General features: G+C 39.4%; 1 protein-coding gene across 1 annotated transcript in view; it reads left to right on the top strand.

Annotated features, from left to right (window-relative positions):
* The window catches only part of ZCCHC4 (zinc finger CCHC-type containing 4), a 51,592-nt gene extending 32,347 nt beyond the window's left edge, over window positions 1–19,245 (top strand). Inside the window, exons 7-13 of the mRNA XM_008059448.2 lie at window positions 908–1,058; window positions 3,220–3,320; window positions 11,030–11,151; window positions 11,724–11,799; window positions 13,966–14,017; window positions 14,823–14,967; window positions 18,593–19,245. Of these exons, the coding sequence (XP_008057639.1) occupies window positions 908–1,058; window positions 3,220–3,320; window positions 11,030–11,151; window positions 11,724–11,799; window positions 13,966–14,017; window positions 14,823–14,967; window positions 18,593–18,728 (783 nt within the window). The 3' untranslated portion in view covers window positions 18,729–19,245. The remainder of the gene's footprint in view (window positions 1–907; window positions 1,059–3,219; window positions 3,321–11,029; window positions 11,152–11,723; window positions 11,800–13,965; window positions 14,018–14,822; window positions 14,968–18,592) is intronic.
* Window positions 19,246–27,913: the final 8,668 nt, after the last annotated feature.

The raw sequence follows: 27,913 nt of genomic DNA, 5'->3' as shown, positions 1-27,913 counted from the left end.
AAAAATTAGCCGGGCATGGTGGTGCATGCCTGTAGTTCCAGCTACTTGGAAGACTGAGGTAGAAGGATCACCTGAGCCCAGCAGGTCAAGGCTGCAGTGGCCAGAAGCATGCCACTGCCCTCCAGCCTGGATGACAGAATGAGACTTCAACTCAAAAAAAAAAAAAGAAAACTACTTTGAAGTCAGTAGATTGGAGATACTGCTAAAGGGGTATCTCTTAATAATTTTACCCCAAAATGTTACATATCCTTGTTAATGTTAATTTTACAATGACTGAGAAAGCTTAAGTTAACCTGTTGGGAAAATGTGTTAATGGCATGGTTTTATGGCCTGGATACGCTTTGTCATTTGTGAGCTTTCAGTTGTTTATACACTGTGCATGTTCAAATATGTCTGTCATTTAACTGATACAAAAACAAGTGCATGTTTAACTGCTAATTTGCAGCTGTTAAACTGAACTTATGGTAGTCGACAAACCAGATAGAAACAAAAATGTCATACTCCTCTTTTGTGTCTTGGTGTCTTTGTCTCAAGTGCTTAAGCACTGCCCCTGCTTCTGTTTGTTGAATTGAATTTAATATTTTAGATAGTTTTCATGGGTAATGAGTTTCTGTCTCTCAGGTTACTAAATTTAGTTTTTTAATTTAGCCATTTGAAATGTAGTCTTCTGATAATGATGGTGTTTGAATTTGCAATTTTAAAAAACCTGCTTATCAAGGAAGCCAAAGATAATATCTTATGGGGGTTGACTAAGGTAGTCTTCAGGATGTCACCAAGGGACACTGCAGTGGCAAGATGACTTGCTAAGGTTTCCAGTACTGAGACTTAGTTTAATGCATTCTCCTCCTAGTGGGATGAAGTGCCTTTCTCTAGCCCTAGTTTAGGAATGAATTTTTATTTGTTCTAGGCTGCTCTTGACGTATGCAAAGCATTTTTACAGGAAGATAAAGGCGAGGGAGTCATTATGGTGACAGATCCTCCTTTTGGTGGCTTGGTTGAACCTCTGGCTGTTACATTCAGGAAGTTAATTGCTATGTGGAAAGAAGGTCAAAGCCAAGGTATGTAATCTATTACTTATTGCAAAATAAACACGTATCTATGTATCTACTTCCTGTCAAATATTAGCTGAGCTTAGTGAATCAGAGCACTGATAGAATATATAGGTCTTGGTTTCTTCTCTTTTAAAAACAGGCTTATTTGATGATGTGGCACTCTTTGTTATCATGATACACTTAGTATTATTCTAGTCATGTATTTTTAAAATGGCTTGTTAGGTAAGATACTTGGTTTTGGTGGGGATAATAGAACATTATGAAGAACAGCAGTAAACGGCTGTCAGTGATTCAATACACATTTACTGAGTGGCTACTATGTACCAGGTACTATTTAGTACTAGGAACAGATTAGTGAACAAAGTGACATACATCTCTGCCCTGTGAACCTTACATTCCCTGTTCCTAAAGTCTTGCCCAGAACTCAAAGAGGGCACCCAACCTCAGCCCAGAACTCTAAACTTTGTCAGGATTTGATTGTAGAGGCTAATAGCAGTCATCAGTGAGACAGGATTCCATTCCCAGTGCTAGAGGCTGGCTGGAGGTTAGTATTCAGTTTCAAGTGGCTTAGTGCTCTGTAGTTGGTGTCAACAAAGAAAATTAAAAAAAAAAATAATAAAGTAGTTTAAGACTTCAAATTACTTAATATAATTTTTTACTTAATTGGTACACTAATTTTTTAGATAAAGTTTCTAGTTTGAAAGCTAATAATTTTAAGAGTGTCATGAATTGTGTGACCAAGCATCTCCATTGATGGTGCTACATAAATTGTGTGCTTTGGGGACAGAATGTAAATTAAATTTAAAATATGACTCATATTGTTAAGTATTTCACTTATCTGCTGTTCTTAAGCCCACCAGTCAGAGTGGATAAAATCAATGTTATTGGGAAAGCAATAAAGCGCTTTGTGGACGTGAGTTCCTGTTGTGCCATTTATTAGCTGCATGAAGTTGATACTTGTGATTTGTTTCCCCATCTGTAAAATGGGATTTGTAATATTTAACTCTAGGGGTTATCACAAGGAGACACTATATAGAAAGTACCTGGAATAATACTTAGCCTCTTCTAGGTGATCTGTAAGTAATAACAGAGTTCTCTATCTTTCATAAAAACTAATTTTGATAGATTGCCTTTAAGAATCTTTCATGATTCAGAAAAGATTGATTCATCCCTGAAAACCGCAATAATGAGGTATGACAGAGCTAGGGTTCAGACCCAAGACCTTCTGCCTTCTAGCCCTGGTTCCTTCTGCTACATCACGACTACCTTCATGCTTCCAAGTGGTCCTCCCTTTTTATGTTCCACTTTTTAGGTTATATCTTTGCCTTTACCTAGACAATAGTAAGATATGTATATGTAGACATATGAGGGGGGATCCAAAAAACCCAGCATTATTTTTTGGAGGATGGGCCTCTTGTAGTAGAGGCATCCCCCTGCTGGGTCAGTGTTCTAGGAACCCGTTGGCATCAGTTTACCAGTTGGTGATGTTGTGCGAGGCTGCATTCAGCTTCAGTGAGTTTTATTTTGGAGAGTCTTTCAACGCGTTTGCCTGTTTTGTGATGGGTGATTTATGAGTGCACCTGCCCACACTGCACGTTCATCAGCAGTTTTTGACCAAAAATGGCATGGCCCCTGTGCTCCACCCGCCTTCTCCCCCGATCTTGCCCCGAGTGACTTTTTTTGTTTCCCCTGGTGAAAAAAGTTCTCAAAGGGAAATTTTTTGCCAGTGTGGAAGAGATGAAACAAAAAGCAGCAGAAACACTGAAGGGAATCAACATCGACAAGTTCAGAAACTGTTTTGAGCAGTGGAAAAAGCAACTCGATAGGTATATTGCATTAAACAGAGAGTACTTTGAAGATGACTGAAGTTTAAACATGAAGAATAAATGCACAATTTTTCTGGGTGTTTGGGGGTCCCCCCTCACACATGTAATACATTTTACATACTCTTTGTAGTTGTGTTTAAATATAAAAGTATTTCTACTAACCTTTGGAAAAGCTCAGGTTGTAAATTGCACTCTGGTAAACCTCTCTTCTTGTTTGAGATTTAAGTGTGTTAAATGATTGCGATTTCTCCTATACCAGAAATTTTTCCATTATGGTTTTCTGTTTATTCTTTAATTCATTTTCTTATTTCTTGTCCCTCCCCCTTTTTGTGATCCATTAGATGACAGTCACAGAGAACTGCCCATTTTCTGGATTTTCCCCTATTTTTTTGAATCCCGAATTTGTCAGTTTTTTCCAAGCTTCTGCATGTTGGATTACCAGGTATTGTAAATATTCTTTTTTCTGACATGGTTGGGGAATGGTTATTCTGCTTAAATAAATATTTTGATAGGACTATCCATTGATTTTGGTAAATTAAAATACTATGAGCTGTATTAAATGCTAAAATTATGCCATATATATTTTAGTCCAGCGCTTCCTGTAGTCCCTAGGGTGCTTGGCGAAAACACAGATTCTTGAGTACCAGAGTAAACCTGCTGAATCAGAATTAGAGGGTAGAGCTCCCCCCAAAATATTTGCCAAGCTTCCCAGGTGATGCTGAAGTGCAGTGGGTATTAGATGAGCTGACCTTCGTCTTTTATCACTGAGGATTATGCAGCCCCAGGATCATCATCATGAACATCGATGTGCTCTGTTCAGAGGCTGCAGAAAAGTAGGTCACTCTTTCTGGGTGGTGGAATGCCATGTACATTCCACGGTGTCGCTCATAGTATGCCGGGATTGTCAGGGGAGGTAGAGCTGGCTGTGTGTGAGCAGTGTGCTGACTGGAGAGAGTAGGCCTCCACAGCTACGCCTGTGATTCCCATGCTGAGATGAGAGTGGGGTCGTGTTCGCAGTGGCACCACCCTGCACCCTATCCTTATGTTCCTTCTTTTGCTTGAATGTCTACTCCTGTGTTCGTTTTCTGGGGTTTGAAGTAATGCATGTTGTTGCCATCACTTTGTGTGGGCATCAAGCAAGTGGTACTGCTACCTCTCTCTGTGTTGACATTTTTTTTCTATTTGAGTTTTCTGAATACTCAGCCTCTGCTTCAGGCTTTTCAGCCCTTCACTGTTTTAACTATCAGTGTCTTCACTAGCTGTTGCAAGCTAGCACTTGGTTCTCATCTTCCTAGTCTTGGAGGCCTATACCATTATGAAAACTATTTTGAAGTTCTGAAAGAAACAGTATTACCAAGAAATGAGAGGACAGACCCTACCTGTGATTCCAGGCAAACAGCACGTATTATAATTTCAAAGTATTCCCTTCTAATTTTTTAAAAGCACTTTTATATGTTTGTCATCATAGAAGACAATTTTGAATTCTGCTTTTTTCACTGTCTTGTAAGTGTACATTTTTAAATGCAGCTACATAATCTTTATGTAACTTTAAATTATTTCCCTAACAGGCTGTGGTGCCGTTTCCTTCATTTTGGACTATAGGTTGTTTCTCCCTATAAGGCACTATAAATAACACTGTTATAATCATCTTGTATGCATATAATTTTTCCATATTTTACATAACTTTCTTAAAATAGATTTTCAAAACAGAGATCACCTTTTCAAATTTATTGGACATTTGGGTAATTGGCTATTGAGCCAATTATCAGGCTCGTTTCCAAAACTGTGGAGCACTAGCCATTTTAACCTGATGTCTCGATCTCTGCTTCAGGCAGAATCCACATCACAAGTCTTCTCAGAGCTGGTTTACTCTCCTTTCAGGGCATCTGTTTTCTGTATCTTGTCTGAGTGATGCCCCTGGTATTGACATTGGCAGTGCAAAGACAGCTGGCATATCCTGAAGATGTTAACTAAGTAAATGAGTTCTTGTCAGCAGCTTTGGCAATGAAGAATTGTCTAGTGCAGTGCTTGGCACACAGCAGTTGCCCTATTACGTCAAATGAATAATTGAGTGAAAAAGCATGAACTCTGGAGTCAGAGATCTGGGTTTTAATCCTGGTTCTGCCACTTGCTTATCCTCTTTGAAGTTCATCTTACCTGTTAAATGAGGATAGCAATAATATGTCTGTCTCTTCAGGTTTAAAGAATTTTACGAGGTGATGCATGAAAAGGCTTAGCCCAGTCCTTGACACCTAGCAAGTGTAGAGTTTAGGCTGTTGCTTCTGGATTGCCACCATCACTGTCATTGTCATCATTCAGATAGTCCCAAGGTAGGGGTAAAATTCTTCCTTGGGGTGTGTGTGTGTGTGTGTGTGTGTGTGTGTGTGTGTGTGTGTGTGTCATTAAAATTGCATGGGCCAGACGTGGTGGCTTACACCTGTAATCCCAGCACTTTTGGAGGTCGAGGCAGGAAGATTGCTTGATCCCAGGAGGCAAGCTTAGGAAATATAGTGAGAACTTGTCTCCTACAAAAACCAAAATTAGCTGGGCGTGGTAGTGCACCTGTAATCCCAGTTACTGGGGAGGCTGAGGCAAGAAGATTGCTTGAGCCCAGGACTTTGAGGCTGCAGTGAGCCTTGACCATGCCACTGTACTCCAGCCTGGGTGACAGAGTGAGACTCCACCTCAGAAAAAAAAAAATTGTGTGACACAAGGTCTCTCAGAAGACTGTTGCATTCGGTTTAGAAAAGAATTGTCATCATGGGCAAGAATTTGGAGTAGTGGAGGGCAGAAGGCAGCTTGAGAGAACAGTGGATGCGAGAGGTTAATGTGAAACAACCAGCCATGTGGGCTGCCTGTGCTACCAGGAAAGGACTTTGGGAAATACTGGGGTTATAGTTTTACGAAACACTTGCAAGGTCCAAGCTTATGGGAAAAGGTACTGACTAGGTCATGTGTGTCTGACAGGCTGTAAAGCAACCTTTTCAATAAAGAGAAAGCCAACCTTTGCAAAGAAAAATGAGAATAAAATCTGTAAAATGCAACAAGCCTAAGTTTTTGCTGATTCCTAGTAAAGTGAAGAACAGCACTGCCCATTATATGCTCATGTTGGAGAAAGCCATGTCTCCTCCTGTGTTTATAAGCCTTATTTGAGGTACTTCCCCTTTAATGGTTTTTCTATTTTTTAATTTTTGAAAATTTCTCCGGACCCATTATTCTTCCTCCTTTCTGAGCATTTTGCATTCTTTTCTTTCTTTTGTTACTTTAACTTTGTTTTATGGTGGTTTTTTTTCTTTTACATTAGCCTTCATCAAATAAAAAATCTGAGTTTCCTCTCCTCCTCCACAGATATTTTCCCATAGACCTTGATTAGGTTTTTTTTTTGACATCACCTAAGATGCTTATAAGCCCCTAAACCACAATGCAGTAAGAAAACCCAAATCACTGAATTTCTTTTTTGGAAGTACTTTTCAGGTAAGAAGAGGAAGGCAGACATGCTGCACATCTTCATAAAACATAAATTATATAAACTCTTCAGTGATCAAGCACTCAATGTGTCCAGAGTAAAATAGTTTTCAAAGACCTTGAAAACCAAAAGTTCCAGCCAGGCTCAGTGGCTCAGTCTGTAATCCCACGCCTTGGGAGGCTGAGGTGAGTGGATTGTCTGAGCCCGCGGGTTCGAGACCCGCCTGGGCAGGCGAGACCTCATCTCTACAATAAATCAAAAAATCAGCCGGGCGTGGTAGCACACGCCTGTAGTTCCAGCTACTTGGAAGACTGAGGCGGAAGGATCACTGGAGCCCAGCAGGTCGAGGCTGTGGTGGCCAGAAGCGTGCCACTGAACTCCAGTCTGGGCGACAGAGTGAGATTCCAACTCAAAAAGAAAAAGAAAAGAAAACCAAGAGTTCCATTAAGGACAGATTAGAAAGAATGGTGTGTAGCTAGGCGTGGTGGCGTGTGTCTGTAATTCCAGCTACTTGGAAGGCTGAGGCAGAAGGATTATCTAAGCCCAGCAGGTCGAGGCAGCGGTGGCCGTGAGCATGCCACTGCACTCTAGCCTGGGCAACAAGAGTGAGACTCCAACTCAAAAAAAAAAAGGAAGGAAGGATGTGAGGATGAAAAGAAATTCTGTGATTGAGAGTCAGAAGAAGTCAGAGTCCTAGCACTGCCTTTTGGAGGCTAGTTAATCTTGAGGGAAGTCACCTTATCTCTCCAGGTCTCTGTTTCTGTTTCCTTACCTATGAAGTAAAATGATTGAACCAGAAAAGAGATAACAGATAAGTTTTACTTTTGGTGCTAAACCCGACAAATTGTTAGTGATTTGCTGGAGAATTGTTGAGAATACCAGACTTGGTGGCAGAGAGTAACATGATCAGTATGTCTGCCATGGGGGAGTGGGGTCAGGGAGTGGTGGCCTTTATGTTCTGAATTTGCCATATCTGAATTAGATGATCTCACATCCCTTCCACATTCGACCTTCTGTGTTCTCTTGTTTCTACTCAATATGAGACACTTGTCTGGAGTGTTAAAAGCAGAGCTCTTTGCTTTTGTCAAAGCTATCCTCTTTTAAAGTTAGCCTGTATAAGACACTGTTTTTCAAGATTAGTTTCGCTGTCAGAAACGAAGATATTTTGACAGGAATTTCTGGGAAATTATTGTAAATTACAAGATGGCTACCAAAATTCTTGAAATTCTATTTCTAGTAAACATAAAACGTTTAATGGGTTTGGAGTGAAAAGGGAAAAAGAAACATATTATGTTTATATATATATATATAAAGATACACACACACATATATAATTTACATAAGAGGTTACATGGGATTTGGGGGCTGTGACTAAAAGACCTTATTGCTGTGGTCTAGAAACTGGTTGATAGAGCAGAAGAGTATACTTGGGACCTCCTGTGTACACTGAACTTCAGTGTAACACAATCCTTTGGGAGTTATGGAAATAAAAGTACTCTATCTTATTTAATCTTTGTTTCCTGGTTTGATAACCTGGAACATAGTAGGCACAAAATAAATGTTGACTTGAATTTCTTGGTCTCTCTTTAGCTAGTTTCGGTCTCATGTTACAGAAGACATTTGCGTATAGATAAAATTAAAAGTTAGGAATTGCAGAGATTCTGTGCTTTCCCTCATTTCTATACAGTACTTCATCACATTAATCAGTTCCATGGGAGAAATTTTCCATTTGAAAATGCTTCTCATCATCATTGTGAGTGAAATGTCAGGGATAATGATGGGAAAATGGTGTATCAGCTCTACTACTAGTGATATGCAATTTGCAAAATTGTGTTTGCTTTACAGCACTTCCATAGGAGGTTTATTTGTGTGGATGAAGCCATGAAATATGGATGTATGTTAGAGGTACATTAATTTACCCTAGCAGCATGTATTTTACATACCATATGTTTATAGTTAATTAGTATAACAAACCCACATTTAAAAATAATAATAATCTCAATTAGGTTATGCAAAATCAAGCCATCAACCACCTTCCTGACATATATATTCTCTGACTCCTTGGGTAACCATAAAGAAATTATTCTTTTTTTCTCTTCTCCATCTGCGATCTATTATTGTGCATAAAATATGCCGTGTACTAGAAATCTTTCTAAAATATTGTTTTCCAACATTTGAAAATCTTCATAAGATTCTCTTGGGGAGAATTCTTTTTCTTGTTCAAAATATTTTTGTTAAATTTAATAAGGTACCATATATTTATTGAGTATACAAAGGAGTGCATTAGGGGAAAAACTATGAATTTAAATCATTTAAAAGAAAACTACTTAATGTACTACTTTGATTTTGTAGTGAAATCTATTTTTGTATCTTAATCTCTTAGGTAACATATATTCCTAGAATTTTTTTTTTTTTTTTTTTTGAGTCAGAGTCTGACTCTGTTACCCTGGCTGGAATGCAGTGGCATGCTCACAGCCACCACAGCCTCAACCTGCTGGGCTCAGGTTATCCTTCTGCTTCAGCCTTCCAAGTAGCTGGAACTACAGGCATGTGTCACTACACCCGGCTAATTTTTTGATTTATTGTAGAGATGAGGTCTCACCAAGTTGCCCAGGCTGGTCTCAAACCCCTGGATTCAGGCAGTCCTCTCACCTCAGCCTCCCAAAACGTTGGGATTACAGGCTTAAGCCACAGTGCCCAGCCAATTCCTAGAATTTTAAAAGAAACAGAAGGTTGGAAAGAAACGGGTAACCAAGAGCGACTTTCCAAGTCATTATCCTCTCCACTCAGTTCATGAGCAGTGTCATCCAGCTTCACCTGACTGCTTCCAGTGAGCAGAGGCCCACAGCCTTACGTGGCATCGCAATTTATTTAATAGCTCTAATCATTAGAAATTTTTCTCATATTGAGATAAAATATGCTCCCCATTCACTTCCAACCATTGGCCCTCATTCTGTTCTCTGAAGCAGTAAAGGTTAGGTCCAATTTCTATTCCATATGACACACCTTCAGTTATAAAACAGCTATCAGATCCTCCCAGTCTTCTTTTTTCTGAATAAACACCACCAGTTTGTTAAACTATAAATTTTGTTCCTTCCCATTATTTTCAATAAAAATGGACAGGCTTTATCAACATCTCTCTTAAAATGTAGTGACTGAACACAGGACTTCAAATGTAATGTGACTTCACACTCCGGTTGTTATGATTACTGACTTTTGAATAGACCAGCTGTGAGCCCTTGCCAGCCTTCCCACAGTTATGCTGGACGGCGGATGTACTACATTGACAGCTGCCAGAAACCCCTAAGGGTTTGTCCACACTGTCCCTTGGCTCTCCTCATCCTGTATTTAGTTCTTCCCATGCCGAAGTATGGCGTTAAACTAGGCAGGACCAGAGTCTGAGCCCAGGAACAAGACCTCTCTTTGCCTTGTTATCAATTCCTTACATTTTTGGGATTCGCTTATTAAACAGCTTATTCAGTAGCTAGCTTGCAAGCCAATTCTGTCATGAGTTCTTAAGTGTTTTCTTGTTTAGAATAGAAATAGTTCATTACAGCTTATTTGAATGTTGGGCTTAACTGTACTGACCTCATAAAAACCTCATGGTATTATGGGTAATCTAGAGCATGGTTCTCAAACTTCTGCATGCCAGATTGCTGGGCCCCACGCCCAGAGTTTCTGATTTATTAGGTACTAGGTGAAGTGAGGATTTGCATTTCTAACAATATCCCATGGGATGCTAATATTGCTGATCCAGATAACAACCACATTTTGAGACTTACTGATACACAGAAAGAAGGATTTAGTGGCCATGTGGATTGATAGCAGCTTAAACAGAAGTTGAGAATGTGTGAGGATCATAGGTTGCAGGAAGAGATTGAAGAAGAAGCTAACAGAAAGCATGGTTGTTAGCTTCAGTGTGCTTTCAGGGTAATATGCTGAAGCTTAGAGTTTAGTTAGTGATCTTCATGAGAGAGAGAAATGTTTGAAATAGTCACTGTGGAGAGAACAAGTATAGCCGTGAACCTCTCTCTTCGTCTCCCTTTTTCTACCTTATGCCAGGCCTGACCTAAGTATTTTACACACATTATCTCATTTAACCTTCACAACAACTTGAAAGTAAATATCAGTAACCTCCTTTCACAGATGAAAAATACAACTAACCTAAGGTCACATCACAGATAAGTGGCCCTAAACCTGTACTTGGCCAAAATGAGAGAGAATAAACAGTGGATGGGGGAGGGCCCAACTGAGGCTGCACTTAGCCTTGGTGAGCTGGAAACTGACATATGTTGAACTTCACCCATAAAAATGAGAAGCCCCATGAGGATACATCTTCCAGGCAGAATTTTTTAATACCCAAAGCTAAATTCTTAGTTACATAATGACTTTCTTGTAAAGCCTGTTGTAGTGGATACAGGATCAGAGTTGTTTCTCAAATACTAGACAACGTGAGTTTTCCATAACACATTTTACCTTTTTTATAAAGAAATTTCACTGCTACAGAGGCCTCTCTGAGACTGTTGGTTAGTAAGCAAACTCTTGCTGTTAGGAATTTCTTATTAAATTCTTTGGTTAACTCTTATCTTGGCATCAGCTTGTTCATTTACTGGTCAAAGTATCTTAATGTTGACTCATTTGAGTAATTATTTTTTTTTTTGCTTAAATTTTTATTAACTTTCTAGGTAGACTATGATAATCATGCACTTTATAAACATGGAAAGACAGGTCGAAAACAGTCTCCTGTGCGTATCTTCACCAATATTCCACCCAACAAAATAATCCTTCCATCTGAAGAAGGGTACCGGTAAGATCACATGGGACTTTAAAATACACAAGTCACAGAAAGTAAAATTACGTATATCCAGGCTGGGCATAGTGGCTCACTACTGTAATCCCAGCACTTTGGGAGGCTGAGGTCGGAGGATTGCTTGAGCCCAGGAGTTTGAGACCAGCCTAGGCAATATAGCAAGACCTTGTCTCTACAAAAAATAAAAAAATTAGCTGGGTGTGGTGGCATGCCTGTACTGCAGTCTCAGCTACTTGGAGGCTGAGGCAGAAGTATCTCTTGAGCCTGGGAGGTCGAGGCTGTGGTGAGGTATGATCATGCCATTGCACTCCAACCAGGGTGACAGTGAAACCAACTCAAAAAAATAAAAATAATAATAATAGTAAAGTTACACATATGTAGCAGTAAAGTGCTTTCAATATTGAATCATGTAGTTCTTCTGTTACTTTTAAATTAGGTCCATAATTTCATATTGAATTGAATTTGGATATCAGTCTTTATATGTGTGCCTTGTAAGCTTTTATCTACTACTCTGTGAATCTCAGTCAGTTTATGCAGCTGATGTCCCTTTCTGTTCTTTACTTTTGCAGATTTTGTCCTCTGTGCCAACGATTTATTTCTCTAGAGAACCAGCACTGTGAACACTGTAATTCCTGCACATCTAAGGTATAGTTTTCTTATAGAATGTATTTTTATTTGACATACTGGTTTTATTTTATTTTACCAGCTTCATTGCTTTTTAAATGTTATTTTCTTGCTGTTAGGACTTGTATTAATGTTTATTACCACCTATTAATTATACTTTAACACATTATTTTAATCATAGAGTACAGCAAGCTTTTAAAAATACTTAATTACCTCCATCATCACCAACAATTCTTTGAATTCATACGATACGACTGTATGGCTGCTAAACTTATAAGCGTTTCGAATAAGGCTCTAAGTGAGTGCTAAACTTATATGCATGTTGAGGGCAAAATTGCAGTGTTTCAAACAAGGCATGGAGCTATTGGATACCATCACCATTCTGATGAAATAATAATTAAAAACACGTGCTGTGCACTTTTAACGTGCCAGGCCCTTTCCTAGGAGCTTAACGTCAGTTAACTCATTGAATCCTCACAATGGTCTTATTAGGTAGATACAGTTACTCCCTGCTTTTTACAGATGAGAAAGGACCACAAGAAATACTCCTGTGTATTTATTTATTTAGCTATTTTTTTAATAGGCTTGTTTTTTAGCAGTTTTAGGTTCACAGAAAAATTGAGAAGGCACAGGGATTTCTCACAGGCTCCCTTCCCCTGCACATGCACTGCCTCCCCTGTGGTCAGCACCCCCTACTAGAGTGGTCCATTTGTCAGAACTGATGACCCTGCACGGATAATTTTCTCATCAACAAGAGTCTTTAGTTTATGTTAGGGCTCCTTCTTGATATCGTATATTCCGTGGGCTTAGACAAATTCATAATGACGTGAATCCACCTTTATAATAACACACAGAGTAGTTTTGCTGTTTTCACTAAAATTTTTGTGTGGCCTGCCTATTCATTCCTTCATGCTTTGGAAACCACTGATCTTCTTACTGTCTCCATAGTTTTGCCTTTCCAGAATGTCATGTAGTTGGAATCATACATATGTGACCTTTTCAGATTCTTCTTTCACTTAGTAGTAGGCTTCTAAGGTTCCTCTATGTCTTTTCATGACTTGGAAGAGCTTTTTCTGTCAACACCGAATCATATTCCATTGTCGAATGTACCACAGTTCGTTAACACATTCACCTACCAAAGGACACCTTGGTTGCTTCCAAGTTTTGGCAGTTCTGAATAAACCTCTTGATTTTTTTAAAAGGTAGGATGACCCTTAAGTTGCTTTATTTTCAGTACATTTCTCCAAAGAGCATGCAAAGTTTAGTTTGACTATTAAGCACCCGATTATTTTCCAAAGAAAAAGCCTGCATTTATGTAACTGTCAGAAAGTAAATTTTTCGTGCTTACATAATTTTACTAGTTATACTTGTTTTTAACTAAGGTAATGTATCTGGTTGTTTATATTTTTTCAGTTAGTTTAGAAATGATCTGTATTCTTTATTTTTAAAAAATTATGCCCAGGTTGTGTAGTTTAAAACTGAGGAAAACAAAGCTTTATTATTTGGAAATGCAGTGGTGGTAAAAATAAACAAGAGCTAGGAAATGACCACACCACAAAAACCAAGATAGATGTTATTCAGTGGAGAGAGAAGGAGTACTGTGGAAGGGGTATGTGGGGAAGGATCCAAGGGGCAGGTGGTCTAGTTCTTGCCCTGGTGGGTTCATTCGTGTTTACAATATTCATTCAATTGGACATATGTGTTTTATATGTCCAGTTGAATGAGTATTATAAACACTGATGATACGTTTTATTTCATAGCTTTAAAATTACTTGAACAGCAACCTATAATCTATCTTTCTAAATTATGTAAAGTTCTCAAATATGAATTTCATTAAGGATTATGCAGTATAGACACATAAAATTATGAATCATTAATTCTCTTGAAATTTTCATTTGAGTCCTTCTTCGTACAGATTGAGTTGCTTGAACTGGAGTGGATTTTCAAGATCATTTAGATAAATCTCCTAGTTTTACAGTTAAGGAAATTGAGGCCCATCAAGGAGGCATTTGAGTTGAGTGGAGAAATTGCATAAATTAAAATCAAAGTATTTAATTGTGAAGCCCAGAAAAGGAAGAAATAAGGAATGAATAATTTACATAGATTTTAATAAGATATTTTAATTTTTAATTGTGGAACTTGATTTTTAATAACAAATTAAATGTAATTTAAAAATTGTTTTTGTAGGATGGCAGGAAATGGAACCACTGCTTTCTTTGCAAAAAGTGTGTAAAGCCTTGTAAGTATTGAGACTTAGTGTTTGAGATCCTATGAAAACATAGAGTTTTTCTCCAAGTAGGATTTGTATTTAGTTGTATTTATAAAAGAAAAAATAATAAATGTAGAGACCTATAGTAATTTATTTGCTTTTTATTTTTTGAGTCAGGGCCTCATTTTGTTGCCCAGGCTAGAATGCAGTGGCATAATATGGCTCACCACAGCCTCGACCTCCTGGGCTCAGGTGATCCTTCTGCCTCAGCCTCTCGAATAGCTAGAACTACAGGCAAACACCACCACATCTGTCTAAGTTTTTAATTTTTTTTTTTAAAGAGACGAGGTCTTGCTATGTTGCCCAGGCTGGTCTTGAACTCCTAAACTCAAGAAGTCTTCCTATTTCAGCCTCCCAGAGTGTTGGGATTACCGGCATGAGCCACCATGCCTGGCCAGTTTATTTGCTTTATAATTTTACAGTTACCAACATGGTACAGGGAAAGATGACTGCTGCCCTCTTTCAGTGTGGCATTTGGCTTGCCTTATTTTAATAGGATTTTGTGTCACTCAGCCAGCCTCCGTTGTGGCAGTAGCTGTCAGCTCATGATTCATTGGAGAAGGACTGAATCTGTTGCCATGTAACAGAAAGCAGTTAGCTAGTTTATGTGGAATTCTAGCCTCTTCACCTTGGTCTCTTTAGCCAAATTAAAACTAGTTATGTAAACCAGCCACAATATTTGAAGTAAACACTATTTATGTATCCTACCTTAAAAGTTAATAAAATGAAAAGTTATATTAGGTGAACTTCTTTTAAGACAATTTTTATTTTACAGCCTGGATCCACTGTAGCATTTGCAATCACTGTGCTCTTCCGGATCATTCTTGCAAGGACCCTAAAGATGGCTGCTTCATTTGTGGTGAATTAGGTCACAAACGTAGTACTTGTCCTAACATCTCTACATCTAAAAAAGCTAACGAGTTAGTCAAATTTTTTTATTTACTAGAAACAAATTGTTCTTGTGTGCTTTGTACAATGTAATCCACAAAACCATGCTGCATTGAGAAGATTCTGATGCACTAAATTAATTGTAACTTTCACTATGCTGTACTGTCTGCATAGACTGGGGGGGGGAATGAGAAGATGAGTCCAAGAGATTACTTTCAGGGAGCTTACAATCTTACGGGTTAAACACGGAAATAACCGGAGAGGGAGGTAGCAAGGGGTTAGCGTCACATCTCCTGTGGCTCATGGAAAGCTGTTATTTGTGGGATGAGAGTTCAGGCCTTAGTGAAGGACATGGTATTCAAGTCAGACTTTGAGGACAGGTCAGACAGAGATACCTGATGGCAGCAAAGGCTGGAAAAGGCATAGCAGAGGGAATGTCTGACTCCATGGTAATTCTGCAGTAGTCTAGTCGTAAAATGAGGTCACTAAAAATTATATCAGATTTCAAGAAAAATATTTAGACATGCTTACTGCTTAAATATTTGAATCTTATGACTTTTTAGTGATTATTTTCACTTCTCCCACCAATATTTGATTATAACTATTGATTACAACTCAGAGAAAAGTTAAACCAATGACAATAGCATATGTAGAAAAGCCATTACTATTTCAACTGGGCTGATTTGAATGATTATACTTTTTTTTTAACTAAAAGGGATGATAGAGATTAAGTCTTCTTGTTTTATTGATAAGAAAACTTTACCTAATGTCACATCACATAGTTATTAATTGCAAATTACCAAATAGCCAAATTTAACATTATGTGAAAATTAAGATTAGGATAAAAATGTTGGGCTATCATAAGATTTGTGATGAAAAAGTATTGATTAGTATTAGAAATGCTTTATTTATGATAATATTAGATTTCTTTACCATTTACTTATTTTTGTCCATGAAAATTATTTTTTTTCCATTAAGGTCTAGCCACTTGAATTCTGCCTACTACTAAAACCGCCTCTTTCATAAATTTACACTACTTCAAATAATTATTTCCACTAAGTAATCCAGAACAGAAGTAGAGTTTTTTCAAGTTAACGTAAGAGACATGTTGAATAATCTTATACAGTATTTTTCCTTAGAAACTTTCATGAATGGAATGCAATCTCAGAAACTTACTGGTCTGGAATTGTTGCACCATTTGCAGTGTAATTCTGGGTGGAAACAGGAATTAGTAACATGCTCGGCCTTTAATTCTGTGAATATACGTGGGAATGAAGTTGTGTTTTGGTAATAAATATAGGCCCTTTATTGCTTCCTAAATAGCTCCAGCTAGTCTGTTTGGTAGAAATATATTGTTTTCATTGGGGAAATAATCTAGTATCTTTCAGTACTAGATTTTATCAAGTTTAATTCCAAGAGCAAATCCCTTGAGATGTGGATGCCTGATAATTCTTAAATGGTTTTACTTTCTTCCCAGGGATGACTCTTAAACTCCTGTTAACAGTTATTGCTTTCAAGAAAAATGTATAATGAAATTGACAAGGCAAAATTATCTTTTCTTTACAATAATAAAAAATAATTTTAATAGCCTTTTTAGCATACATGGCAGAAAAGGTCTTCCATCTTATCTTAATTTGTTTTTCTTGAGTGTTAATATTTTTCTTTGGTTGTGAACTGGAATGATGCTGGCTCCCTCTTGTGGTTAAAGCTCATTTTATCAGTTACATAAATACCTATAATTTAGAGGACAGATACTAGGTCAATTTAATTTGAAGGCAAAATAAAATAATTAATTGACTTATAGTCAATCAGTTTATCACAGTTCAAAGTCTTTATTCTAAGAAAGTTTTGTATATTCATATTACAAATGAGTATTTTTAAATATTTCCCTTCTGTTTTTGTTTATTGTATCCCCTAGTGAAATCTGCTGCATTTTTTCCCTCCAATTATGAGTGGATGAACCAAAGAAAAATTCAAGTTTTGCATATAGGCACATATGGCTTCATTGGCTTTACCATTAGAGATTATACTATACTTCACTAAATTTGCTAAATCATCACTTATCAAGAAACTATCCTATGTTAAAAAACTGGCAGTGGGAAAGAGATTTATATAACATGTATGCATCAGTGTAAAGATGCCTACTTTATTTGGACTGATAGGGTATCCGAGTCCACACTGCAAAATCTAAATATGGAAAAATGTAAAGTTGTTAAGTATAAGTCTACATAATGGTCATGTGGAACTACTACTAATAGTTAATATTCTTGGGTAATTACTCTTGGGTAGCATTTTGCATATCTGAATATTTTATAGCAGAGCTTATAGTATCAGGTTGATTCAGAACATCGAGCTGGTTCTGCCACTTCCTCAAGGGATGGTCATGGATTTCAAAGCCCCAGTTTCTTCACCTGAAATGTTCTGAGGTGAAGGGTTGATGTCTGCATTGTCCCTGTCTCCCACTCCTTGAAGTCAGAGATTATGCTCATTTACTTTTGTATTCCCTACATGTAATATATATGTTTAGTGAATAAGAAATGAGGCATAATTCGACCCATGAGGGGATGTACTGTTTATGAATCTCTTTTCCCAGGTTTTGTCCTGGGAAGATCAAGTATAAGCTTTTCCCTGGGAAAAGAGTGAGTGAATCTAATGAGTCATATTGCTGGATAGCCAGGGGAAGTGTCCAGGTTTGCCAGTGCTGTTAGCCCCAACCTGTTCTTTAGTTTTTGCTTTGTTTTGTTTTGAATGGAGAAGAGGTCTCTCTGTGTTGCCTAGACTGGTCTTAAATTCCTAGGCTCAAGCAGTCCTCTTGCCTCAGCCTCCCAAAGTGCTGGGATTACAGGTGTGGTCCACCACACTCAGCCTGTTCCTTGGTTCTTGATACAATAAGTGGTATGATTCTGCTAGCTTGGAGAAAGTGAGTGGATGGGCCAGTAATCTTTCCCAGCTACAGGTTGCCTGTAACTTAGTACAGAGAATACCAGAAACTTTTACTTTCTGTAAAAGTAAAAAGGATCTATTTTGCTGGTATGTTCATATTTTTAGGGGATGAATTCTAGCTTGTTCATTTTGAAGCTAGTCTTTAAGAAGATAGGGACCCCTGTGTGACACCTGTCAGGACTTTTAGATGTACTCTAGGATTTATTAAATGGGCCCTTTCAAAGGTTGCTAGCTTTTTTCAATGTGCTCTTTTTGTTTTTTTCTGTATTTTTTTTTTTTTTTTAACCTCTGGTAACTGCTGAATGCATCAGTCCCTCTCCTAAAAAATGTAGCTCAGGGATTTGGAGATTGAAGTGCTGAGCTGAGCAGGACAGATGTACCAAAAAAACCAAAACAAAACAAAACAAAAAATAACCAAACAGACTCCCTGGCTGTGCTATTTACCTCTGCAGTGTGTTTGTCCCAAATAGCTTGTTCTAAATTTGTAATAACTGTTTTTTAAAGAAAATTTTGTCCTCAAATATTTTGCTTGGTCAGGCATCTGTTTATTTCCTTGTTGTTATGGTTAGGATACTGAGGATTTATGCCTGCAATATAGGAAATTCTTTCCCTTCTTCTATTTTCTTATGTGGTTAGCTAGTTAATTAAACTTCAGCATAATTACATGATTCACTGTGTTTATTCTATAAAATAATTTAGCACCTTGTTTTTCAGAGCTGTCAAAAAGCAGAAGCAAAGAAAAAGTAATAAGATGAAAATGGAGACCACGAAAGGACAGTCTATGAATCATACATCTGTTACAAGGAGAAAGAAAAGGAGGGAAAGAGCCCATCAATATCTTTGCTCTTAAATGTCCAGTGACTTGAAAAGAAGAAGATTTATCGTCCAACCTTTGATGCCATTTTCTGAAAGTGCCACCCTGGACTGAAATTCAGTGGCTTTCAGAGGCCTGTACCTTTCTAAGCTAGATGATGGGGCAGGTGGCATTTGCTGGCTCTTAGGCCTGCCTCCACCTCTCTGGGGACTAGGGAGCTGTTCCTTCCTCAGCAATTCTGCTCATTCTCTCGGCATGCCTTTTGCCTCTCTTTAAGTCTCTCCCAATCATATGATTTTAGCTTCTTTTATCTGAAACATGGACACAAAACATTCTTTTACAGAAGATGACAGAAGAAAATGAAAGTGGAAACCTATGAAGTTTTATTTACATTGAACATAAAAGTATGCTAATTTAAATATGGAAATATTTTATGTTAAATATTAAACAATAGTTTAAACCCCAGTTGAAAATTACCATGTACGATTATTTTTGGACTTAATCTGAAGATGATGGAATTTTTATAAAGACACTGTAAAGTATAAAGATTATAATTATATTAAAATTTATTTTCCAAGTACTTTTTGCTGTGGTCCTTTGTTGCCTAGAAGTACTTAAATGTTTGTTGAGTGAATGAGACATTTGGAATAATGACTGGCTTGTCATTCCAGTGTCTCTTAACTTATGCAGTATGTTTCTTTCTTGGTAAAAGTAGTCAGTAGCAGACAGGAGGATAGTTTGGTAATTAAAACCCTCATTCCTATCCTGACTAACATTTCCTGGCTGTATGGCTGTGGCCAGGTCACTCACTCTCTAAAAGCCCCAGATTCTGTATTATTATAACTGGCAGAATAAAAGCTTTACCTCAGGTTCGTTTCTGTGATTAACTTAAATGACATCCATGTGCCTGGCTCTCAATTCTTCTCTCATCTGTGAATTACATAATAAATGAAGATTGCTACTGAGGCCTAATGGTAATGATCTGTTGGCCCCACAGCATGGCACTAAAGGGAGAAGTTCGAATTCCCGGAACAAACAGTTCATCTTCCCATTTCTCTGCTAGGTAACTGACATCATCTCCTTTAGATGGAATCATTTTGAATGACTTCCATTTGCCTAATGACTTTTCTCTTGTTCCCAAACAACTGCAATAAAGCAGTTTTGGCGGCGCCTTTGCTTGGGATTCGAGCCCTGTGAGTGAGGAGAGAGAAACTGCACCCCACCTGGTATGTAAATTCCAGGTAAACTGGGACTGTTTGGTGTGAGATGTGGCCCAGATCGGTGTGGTATGGTGTTCATCAGGTGACGTCAAAAGATGAGTCACACTCCTGGGCTTCATAAGCCTCAGAAAGCTCTTGTCCCCTTTGTTACGTAGATTGTTGTGACAGGATTTAGAATGACTGGGTGAGATATGAGCTTTGTGAAAACATTGTGTGTTTCCCTTTCCGATTCAAGCTTGGATAGGCACATTGCCTTTCTTCTATGGTGTTTACCATGCCATGGTAAAATCTATTGAAATTTCTGAAACTTAGACATCCAAGTCATCTTCATGATGACTGAATAAGTGGGTTCTGATGGCCAAGAGTTATTGTTATCACCATATATACTTAATTTTAAGATATCATCAATTGTAAAATATGCCACTGATTTTTTTTTTTTTTTTTTTTTTTTTTGAGTCAGAGTCTCACTCTTTTGCCCGGGCTGGAGTTCCTGGCTAATTTTTTTATTTATTGTAGAGACAAGGTCTCACCAAGTTGCCCAGGATGATGTCGAACTCCCAGGCTCAGGCAGTCCTCTTGACTCAGCTTCCCAAAATGGTGGGATTACAGGTTACCTATCTTCCTCATACTGTACTGCTCTACATTTAAAACCTGTGTTAGGGTAGTCCTCATATGGACTCTAAATCCCATCCAATATTGTTTACATCTGTTTTCCTTTTTTCAGTCTTTAGCAGAAACAGAAAAGAGCAAGTCTTCTCAATATCTTAGGCATGCCTACCACTTCAAAGCCTCTTCAAAATTCCATCCTTTCATCAAACTTTTATTGAGCACCTACAGGGCACTAGAGACATGAATGGATACAATGGGTACTGACATTAAGAAACTTAAGTCTTTGGGGGGGGGATATAAAATCTGTAAAAATCATCATGGAATAATATGTGAAAGAGCCTAAAATGTGGTGCAGAGCACTAATGGATTCAGAGAAGGAGGCATTGGTTAGTATCAGGGACTTATGGAAGACTTCCCAAAAGAGAGCAGGATTTGAGCCAGGCCTGACGTCTGCAAGATGGCAACAGATGGCCATATGAAGGGACATCTTCTAAGCAGGAAGAATAGTGTAGGATGAAAAGAATGGGGCATATGGAGAAATTAATTAGTCTACATGTCAGACTCGTATAGAAAAAAACCTGAAATCTTAATCATTGAGGGCCTACAGAAAGGTTTTATGTTTCATTAAATTTTTTAATATAAGTAAGAAACAATGGAATTTAGCTGTAATTATTTGGGGGAAATGTCCTTTTAAAAAGCTTAGAAAGTTTTATGTGTCCAATTTCAGGGATTTTCTCATGCTGTTTTGAGTTGGTATCTTAATGTTCAGATATGCAGCTTTCTAGTAAGAACAACAGACCCCATCTTCCTTCACATTCTACCTCCCAGAGACACATTTTTATATCCTACTGACAAGTGTACTCTCCGATAAAAGAATAGAGATTGAGTCTTTAAAATTAGAACTGACTATAAGTACAAAATCACCAAATGTCCTATTTTTAACTTTCTAAGAAGGTAACAAAGTTTTAAAGTACATTATTCCTGACTCTATCACCTCAATTCTAAGATGTATGTTTTTTGCCTTTCTGAAATCAGATAATGTAAAAAGTAATATGTCCAATTAGTGAAGTATTCTCTTTCAATAGTGTGGGCCGGGTACAACATGGTGAGACCTCAACTCTACAGTAAATCAAAAAGTTAGCTGGATATGGTAGTGCACGACTGTAGGTCTGGCTACTTGGAAGGCTGAGGCAGAAGGATCGCCTGAGCCCAGCAGGTCGAGGTTGCGGTGGCTGTGAGCGTGCCACTGCACTCCAGCCTGGGCGATGGAGTGAGACTCCAACTCAAAAAAAAAAAATTAGAAATAGAAAACCACATCCCGCAAAGAGTCCTGGTCTGCTGCCACCTCCTTCACAATGCCCTTGTTTTGGTCTCTCCAATGGACTAGTAAGTACACCTCGTCCAGTGAAGTAAAAATACGTGTTTTTAAAATTGTATACATCTTTTAAGGCACTTAAGTCATGCCCCGTATTACAATAACTTTATATTTGTCTATCCCTGTACAGATTGGAAGCTCTTTGATGGCTGGGGTCTGTGGACATCATTGTGTTTGCTTACTGGAGCTTCAAGAGCTGTGCCTGATGCTGGTGATGTCAGAGATGACTAACTGCATTGCGTATAACCTCAGTCAGTGGGAGGCAGGCAGCCAGGCCAACCCAATGCTTCTCCCTCTAGGTGGTAGGTGATCATAAATGCCAACTGACTGAATGGAAATGCCATTTAATATACTGCTTTATGCCTCGAAAGCCTAGCTGTGCTACGTGAGTAAGTAGCTAATACACTTAGAGCTGCCTGGGTATGGACAACTTCCACTAAATGCAAAGGAAAATCCTATTTCACTTATTTGATGTGAATTTAATTGGACCATTAGGGCATGGGTTAAATTACTTGAGGGTCAGCTAGAAGGTCACTGCAATAAAGTGAAGATAAGAGCTCTACTATTTGATTTCAGGTGATTTAGTACAAATGTTAACTCAGCGGGATTGAGGAAAATAGCCCCAGAAGCGAGCAAGAAGATCTCAGAGCTCTTAGACGTGAGGTCCCCAGGCTGTTCAGTTGCTTGATACCACTGCAAACTGGAAGAGTATAAGACTAGGGATCTTTGAGAAACTAAGCATCAACAGATGGACCAGGTGTATGGGGTGCAGAGTGGGGGAATGCTAGAGGAAGTCAATCCAGCATTCTATTCTACATGCTCAAAGAAGACATGGAAACAAATGTGCTGCCTGGTAACCGGACAGCCAATACTCGAGCTAGGCAAACCCAGGGACAAGTGAAAGTATCCCACCACCCAGGATAATCACTGTTACAACTTCCCTGTGTATTCTTCCAAAGATAATAGAGACAGACATACGGTAAGATTTTTCCCACAAAGATGGAATTGTAAGCACATACTGTTTTGGGATCCATACTTTTTCATACATTATGAACATCAATTTATGACTCTAATAGTAGTCAAGATGGATATATCATATTTAAAAAAAATTCAACTCCTATAGTTGAGCATCTAGGTGGTTTGCATTTTTTCTCTGTTGTAAACAACCCAGTGACGAACATACTTACAAGTCTTTTTAATTTTCTTGGGATAAATGCATAGTTATTTCACATTAATTAGCATGCAATTATTAATGTGATGAATATTTTTATTATCACATAACATGCTATTAGTATGTAGTTATTATATAATATAGTTATTTAATATGTAGTAACAGTTACACATTAATATATGCATACTTCCTGTACAAATGAATATTGGTTCTATAGCTCTTATTAAAACCTCTTTCTTAAAATTGAAACCTCAGCTGGGTGCAGTGGCTCAAGCCTATAATCCCAGCACTATGGGAGGCAGAAGCAAGAAGATTACCTGAGCTCAGCGGTTCAAAACCAGCCTGAGCAACATGGCGAGACCTCATCTCTACCATAAGATAAAATAAAAATTGGCCAGGTGTGGTGGCACATGCCTGTGGTTCTAGCTACTTGGAAGGCTGAGATGGAAGGATCACCTGAGCCCAGTGGTCGAGGCTGCAGTATCTGTGAGGATGCCACTGCACTCCAGCCTGGGCAACAGAGTGAGACTCTGACTCAAAAAATAAATAAATAAATTTAAGCCTCATGAGTTAGCCTCTGCATTTCTTTCCTAGAACAGCAACTGAAGCAATTATGGGAGACAAACAAAATACCGTATTGATGGGTGTAGGTTCACTGCCAAGATGGGACATCTCTCGACTTGCGAAATGGGCTTTGTGCTTCAGACTAGCCCCTGAATAGTTGTGATTGGTATATTGAACATCATTGATTGCTTCGGCAATATCATTCCAACCCCTCCCCATGGTGAGCCTGCAGCAGGATTTGGGGGTGGTGGGATGACATCCTCTTCTGCTCTTGGAAATAACTTTTTTTTTTTTTAATCAGGCTAAGTCAACATAATTCTATCAGCAATTCTGGCTAGACTTCAGATAAGGGCGGGCCTAATCACAGGCTCTGGACCTGGCTCCTAGTGGCGAAGAGGGGTTCCTTCTCTCTGGATGAGGAAGCATGCAGTTCCAGTTGCTGTTTATATTCTGCCAGGGACCACATGGGGAGTCAGCCATATTGTAACTGAAACTTAGGTTCAGCTCCTCCGCTGGAAGGACAAGGGTTGGTGTAAGGAAAACAGGTTTACTCAAGAATTAACAACCTGAGGAGATGGTGGGCTAATGTCTCAAGCATCTCAAGGCTGTACAGATCTCAGGGTTTTTTTTATGTTAAGGGCAAGGGAAAGAGGAGGGGGTTGGGAAGCTTCTTTGTCCTTGGTCAGGCCATAATGTTCCTTCAAATCTTTAACAAAACATAGTGCCCATACTCCCCTTGTTCTCAAAGTTAGTCTTGACAGCTGCATACTTGTTCTTACCTTATCTTTTTCAGTGTTTCAAAATTATTCTAGCCTACGTGCAGGCATGAACAGGCTAGAGGACTTCACCTCCAGTCTAAAATGGAGTTAGTTATGTGAGCTTTTTGCTGTTTCACTGTTATAGTTTTTCTACTTCAGAAATGTTTCTGGAAACTGCTCCACCACCCCTGCTAGTCTTCCTGCCATCTTTACACCTCTGGCCCTTTCCTTTTTAGCCTACCACCATCCTCATCACAGAATTGAGGCCCTGAGTAACCAGTGAACCCATGTGATTCTGGTCACGCTCTTGGTCTCTGTTGGCAGTTTCTTGACCTAACCCGGCACTGCTGTAAAAAGACACCGCTAAGCTAGCCCAAGGGGTGTGGGGATCAGAGAAATAGCATACTAACCAAAGTTACTGCCAGAAAGGGAGTTCCTGCCATTTTTGCTCGAACACTAGGAACAGGGTATGCAGAGCATGGAGGTATTAAAGGCCTGGTTTCTCTTCCATTTGCTCCTTGCACCGTCCCATTCTCAATATATATGTATGATGGGGAAATTTATTTATAAAAATTGTGTATTCTTACCTGTTAAGACTTCAGTCACCTTCAAAGAAATCTCCATTTGATGCAATACACCTACAGAGATGTCTTCTTTTCTTTTCTTTTTTTGAGTTGGACTTTTACTCTGTCACCCAGGCTGGAGTACAGCGGCACACTCATGGCCACCACAGCCTCGACCTGCTGGGGTCAGGCGATCCTTCCGCCTCAGCCTTCCAAGAAACTGGAACCACAGGTGTGTGCCACCATGCCCCACTAATTTTTTTTTAATTTACTGTACAGATGAGGTCTCACCAAGTTGTCCAGGCTGGCCTTGAACCCGTAGGCTCAGGCAATCTTCTTGCCTCAGCCTCCCAAAGATTGGGATTACAGGTGTGAGCCACTGCACCAGTTTAGAGATGCTTTCTCTACTGCTCAAAACAGTTTCTGAACTTGTCCACTTTGATGCTTTTTTGATACTTCTGCTGGTTTTTTGTTTCATCTCTTCATCAACAAAATGTGTCCTATTGAGGACTTTTTTTTATCAGAAGAAACAAACAAACAAAATCACTCGAAGTGAGATCAGGTAAAGAGAGAGAGTGGGGCATGGGGTCATGCCGTTTGGGGTCAAAGACTGCTGAACACCATGTGATGTGGGCAGGTCTGTTGTCATGGTGGAAGAACCCGCCACCTGTTTGCCACAACTCGGGATGTTTCTTCCACAAATCATGACGCAACCTTCTCAAAACTTCCAGATAAAACCTTCGGTTGACCATTTGATTCAGAGGAACAAACTCTAAATGTACTACAAAAGGCTCGCCCACCAAAAGGTGATTCTGGGGTTTTTTTGGTCTCTCCTCCGATGTCTCTTTCAACCTCCTGCCCTTACCTTCTTAGGAGGCAGTGATGCCCCATCCCTGGGCTTTCTTTCCCTTTCCTCTTTATTCTGAGCCACAAAAGCACAAGTGACCCGATCTGATAACCTGGTATTTTCCTCTGGATGGGGAGGGCAAAGAAACAGGAAGGGTGAAGCCAAAATCTCCTTTATGGGGCAGTGGGAAAATAAAAGTTGATGACACTGCATTAACAGCTTTTGTCCGATGGCTACTTGAAATGATCCCTCACTCCCCACCAACAGGCCTGAGATACTGTAATAACTTAAAATTATTCAGCTTCCTGCCCACATAGGAAATCCACACCTATGCTGTTCCCTGTGCTGTAGGTACTCTAGGAAATTGGGACTCTTCCCTGAAGCTTAATGTGCAGGTGTTTTGCAGTCCTTTGTAGCACTGTGTTTATACCCCCAGGACCAGTCATTTCCACATGTTGTGTGGGGGCTCACATTCAGGATGAGGTCCAGGGAAATGGGCATTCAATTTCCATAAGAATGCTAAGTGGATAGATACTGGACTGCCGCCATCCAGATTACCCATCATTCCCACCCCAAAACATTACCTGAATAGCAAAAGCAAATCCGGGGTGCCGTGGCTACAGTCTGTAATCCCAGCACATTGGGAGGTGGAGGTGAGAAGAGAGAGGGTTCAAGACCAGCCTGGGCAACTTGGCAAGACCTTGTTTCTACAATAACCAAAAAAATTAGACGGGCATGGTGGCACATGCCTGTAATTCCAGCCACTAGGAAGGACGAGGCAGAAGGATCACTGAGTCCAGCAGGTGGGTGCTGTGGTAGCCATGAGTGTGCTACTGCACTCCAGCCTAGGCATCAGAGTGAGACCCCCCAACTCAAAAAAAGAAAAAGAGGCAAATCCATTTTTGCCTTAGAAATGTTGAATCTGGAAGAATTTGGGGGACATGTTAAGTTGCTCACAGCAAAGGCAAGGGTTGCAAAGGTCCACCTCTGAGAAGGCAAGCAGCAAGGAGAGGGTTAAGAACAGTCCCTGGCACAAAAGAGCTACCTGAATATTTGTTACTGAATGAATTAATCTATATCTATCACCTACTTCTCAGAGGCTAGATCCAGACAGAGGGCAGGAGGATGGGGCTTCTTCTTGAAAGCTGAAAGTCCTGCTGCCTCTTTGTCCTGTAAACAAATGAAAGGCAGATGGCTTTCAGATTTTAAGTTCAAGAATCAACAATGGTCCTGTTACATTCTCTCAGACTGGGTCATAGGTGTGAGAACTGGTGAACATATTGACTCATTTAAACTTGTCCTGTATAAAGGAGCATCAGATGGGTTCTGATTTACATGTTGTCTGCCATTCTGGTCTCGGAGCCTTTTGAGCAGAGACCGTGGCCCACACATTCAAGTACCACACGTTCTTTTACAGAGTAAATGCTCATATAGCTACAGAGTAAATCGTGGGTGAGCCCGCCGTCCTTATTTATAATAATGGGGCTACTACTATCAGTAAGTTGGGAGACTTAAATTGGATGAAGAATCAAAGTATTGTTTGCCGATGTCAGGGAGGTTTTAGGGCAGGTTCCCCTTCTCCCCAAATTGGAATCCCCTAATATTAAATACTGGGCCATCATGTTAATTTTCTTTTAATTGATCTTGAGTGCTGTTTGGACAGAGGGACTTCTAAAACTCTAGTGAGTGGCTGGGCGCGGAGACTCAACGCCTGTAATCCCAGCACTTTGGGGAGACCGCGGCGAGAGGATGACTTGAGGCCAGGAGTTGGAGACTAGCCTTGGCAACACAGAGACCCCTGTCTCTACAAAAATAATAATAATAATAACAATTCTACTGAGCAATCAGGACTGACACGAGAACTACCGTTTTAGACACTGTCAAAGGAGGCTCCAGTTGATCAGGACCTGAATCTTACATTCTTTTTCGCCTCCCTGTCATCCTGTCGCCTCTGAACCTGTACTTGTCCCTTCGCCCACAGCAGCGAATACCTGGGAAAACGGAAAAGGTCTGCAGGCATGCCCACACAGGTGTATACACCCCTTGCCCCGTCTTTCCGGGTCTAGGCGCCGAGCGCCCACGCCCGCATCCGGGTGCAGCCCCCAGCACCCCTG

This window comes from Carlito syrichta, unplaced genomic scaffold (assembly GCF_000164805.1).
Source record: "Carlito syrichta isolate Samal-C Ts95f unplaced genomic scaffold, Tarsius_syrichta-2.0.1 Scaffold304090, whole genome shotgun sequence".
Classification (NCBI taxonomy): Eukaryota; Metazoa; Chordata; class Mammalia; order Primates; family Tarsiidae; genus Carlito; species Carlito syrichta.
This window is presented reverse-complemented; position numbering and strand designations above follow the sequence as displayed.